The sequence below is a fragment of the Nematolebias whitei genome, chromosome 14, assembly GCF_014905685.2.
Source record: "Nematolebias whitei isolate Nwh7 chromosome 14, NemWhi1, whole genome shotgun sequence".
NCBI classification, from domain to species: domain Eukaryota; kingdom Metazoa; phylum Chordata; class Actinopteri; order Cyprinodontiformes; family Rivulidae; genus Nematolebias; species Nematolebias whitei.
Genome location: NC_056511.1, coordinates 17,942,222 through 17,945,806, shown reverse-complemented (window position 1 = coordinate 17,945,806; position 3,585 = coordinate 17,942,222). Strand labels below are relative to the sequence as shown.

General features: G+C 38.0%; 1 protein-coding gene across 1 annotated transcript; it reads left to right on the top strand.

Annotated features, from left to right (window-relative positions):
* The first annotated feature begins 365 nt into the window (after window positions 1-365).
* On the top strand, window positions 366-1,334 carry LOC119419996 (olfactory receptor 146-like). The gene has a single exon (XM_037687363.1). It carries the CDS (start codon window positions 366-368, stop codon window positions 1,332-1,334), a length of 969 nt encoding a protein of 322 aa, XP_037543291.1.
* The last annotated feature ends 2,251 nt before the right edge of the window (window positions 1,335-3,585 follow it).

Genomic DNA, 3,585 nt, shown 5'->3' with positions numbered 1-3,585 from the left:
TCCTTTTTTTCTCCTTTACATTTGTCTGTTACCACATCACTTCATCATTCTTTTTTCTTCTTTACCACATAACAAACATCTACACACAAGCACACAAAAACATGCTTACACACACACCACCCCCTTTACTCACCCCAGTGCATTCACTACAACACAGAAGTATTTTTGCTCCACCTTCGACTTGGGGGGCAGAGGATAATATATATATATATATATATATGAAAACACTTAAAGCTTGCCATACCACTTTGAACTGAAGACAAATGACAAAGTAAAAGTTGACAAACGAAGACATACCAGCGTTACCATTTTCAGCTTTATCGACTGTGTTCACTGTGCTTGGAGTTTTAATAACAAATTTAAAAATGGAATTGTTCAACTCTGCTCTTGAAAGAAATATCACCTTTGTTCGTCCTGCTTATTTTATAATAAGTGGTTTCATTGGCTTACCATATATGAAGTATTACTATGTTTTTCTGTCTTTTATCTACATTTTTTCAGTGCTTGGAAACACAGCTGTTATGGCTGTAATATGTCTGGATCATAATCTAAGAACTCCTAAGTATGTTGCTGTTTTCAACCTGGCCCTGGTCGACCTGTTAGGTAACACTGCTCTAGTACCAAAAGTGCTTGATATATTTTTATTCAAAAATTATATTGTTTCATACAATGATTGCATGACATTTCTTTTTTTTTGCTACACATTTCTTAGTATGCAGGCTCTCAGTCTTGTTGTTCTATCTTATGATCGAATGGTGGCCATCATGTTTCCCTTGCACTATCAAATAAAGGTTACCAACAGATCCATGTTTTCTTTGATTGCATTTTTCTGGATTTTTGCCATAATTGGATATTTATTTACAGTTGGTCTTCTCACCCGACTTTCCTTCTGTAAGTCTGTGATTATTAACAGCTATTTCTGTGACCATGGCCAAATGTTTAAACTTGCGTGTAATGATAATTTCCCCAGTTTAATCATTTCTTATTTGATGCCTTTTACTTATTTTTGGCTTCCTTTTGCAGTCATACTGTCTAGTTATCTTTGTATTGGTTATGCTTTATCTAAAGTAGCTTCAGTTCACGAAAGAGCCCAAGCCTTTAAAACGTGCACAGCTCATCTGTCATTAGTGGTGATCTATTTCATTCCATTATTAATCACATTTACTATGCAAGCAAAAATACACCCAAATGCCAGGATCATAAATTTGTCTCTGGCCTCAGTTCTTCCACCCATGTTGAATCCTATCATTTATGTTCTACAGACTCAAGAAATAAAAGTTGTAATGCAGAAAATGTTAAAAAAGAAAAGGCAGTCAAGAAATATAGTAAAATAAGATACATTCAAATCAAAGAGCATGTTTTTGTTTTTCTAAAAAACATATCTGTTTAAGGTTTATCTTTATCTTATACTGTCTTTCGAGGAGGTCATTAGACTAAACAGCTACAACCTAAATAATCTGTTTTTATGCATAGTGCTTGTGAATATTTCAGAGGTGAACTTTTATTGTATGACTGAAATTCTTTTGACTTTTGCTGTGTATAAGCCAATATATTATACTGTAGAATTATCTCTGCTTAATGTATAAAGTCCCTTTTTCATATGAAAACAGTAGTCAATATGACACTTGTGCAGTAAAATAAAAGTCCTGTAAAAGCAATGCATTCTTCACATATCTAAAAAAGATGTCCTCAATAAACAACATGTAAAAATGGGTTAAGCCACTTTAGGTCCTAGAATTTTTTTGGTTTTCTGCCGTTCATGGTTAAAAACAGTGTTATATCAGATGTCTCAAGTTTTAGGTTTATGGTCAAATATTTATTGGGTTTAGTAACTATATGTTTATTCAAATAGACAACACACTTCAATTTTTAATTGTAGGAGTTTTCAATGTGTTCTCTCCACAGACTCTTGAGCTCCTGCAGCAGAGTTAATCACGCTCAGCTGCTGGCCATCTCCCCAAGGGCGTCAGAAGCATCCATAATGTGGGGGGGGGGCACAATGATGTGTGTAGGTGTGCAAGCGCGTGTGCGCGCATGTGCACGTGTGTGCGCACGTAAAAAAAATGTGTTCACTAGTGAAGAAAAAAGCAGCATTTCACCTAGATTTCCTTCAATTCCACACATTTAAAACATGTTTCTCACCAAGTTTGTGTAAATTCATCTGTGGATTTTAAAGACATTTTAACTTTAATACAGAGCGTCAGATCGGCACTATTTGTGTTTATAGAGAAATAAAAAACATCACCACTGAACTTTTTTACTTGTGTTCAACACTACTCATCTAAATAATGATTCTCATGAAGCTTGAGGACAATAAGGTGTGGGGTTTTAAAGATGTTTCAACTATAATGCACGTGAACACACAGCGTCTCTTACACCTGCAGCGTCTCTTACACCTGCAGCGTCTCTTACACCTGCAGCGTCTCTTACACCTGCAGCGTCTCTTACACCTGCAGCGTCTCACAGCGTCACAGTTACTGCTAAGCTAAGATGCTACAGATGTAATGTGCCACTTCTCTCCTCCTAACATGAATATATGTTTCTGATCAACCCCCGGTCAACAACTGCCCGCACTAAGCTGCTAAACTGGCGAGCAAGTAACACAGAGGTGTCTCCATCTCCTCTACGTGTGCGCGTTTTCTGCAGAGGCAGGAGGCAGGAAGGGACCAGTGGAGAGTTGGAGGAAACCAGGAAAACCTGGAGTGGAGTTTTAGTGGTTTGAGTATTCTCCTATTAATCAAATGGAATGGATTCGTTCATGAAGAAAAATAAACTGCGCCGCATGATCTAATGTTTTATAGTAAAAGTGGGGGGGTCCAAATGAACTTTTTTTTAATGTGGGGGGGACTTGTCCCCTTCACATATAATGGTTGTGACGCCTATGCATCTCCCTATAGTCTTCATGACTATATGAGGCTGCAGACTTGCTTCATCCAGTGCCGGAGCATATCTTGTTGAGGATAGTTGTGCTCCTGGCCTTTCAGTGTTTAGATATATTTTTGAAATACTTACCTGTGTGTCTTCACTTCTGACAGACCTTGGTTTTTCCTGCGCCTCCAGTCCTGGACATTTCATGCATACCTGTGGATTGATCTGTACCTACCTGAGCTCAAGTTTCTCCCCGTGGACTCCAGCCAAACTACTACCCCTCCTGTCTCGACCTCCACACTCCACCCGTGCATCGACCTCTTTCTGGAATTTGGATTCGTTATATCTCCACCATGTGTCACACCACCTGTCATTCACAGTAAGATGAATATTATTATTTCCCGTCCATCATATCATCCATCCTCCAACCAATAAGACACTAATCGTCTCCCCTTTCCCTTCCAGGGGTTTTCCAGTTTCAGGTCCAGTGAATATAAGACTGTTTATTATTATTATTATTATCACTGTAAAATAAATCACCCTTCTATTCATGATTCTGAGTCTGTTGTCCTTCAGTCCGTTCTTTCTGGGTACACTCCGTCATTATGACATTAATGAGAGTACCATTTGTCTGCACTAGACACAAGCTATATATCTATATACAGACCCTTTCTAAAAGAATTGCATATCATGGAGAAAAGTTGTTGAACTTCCATA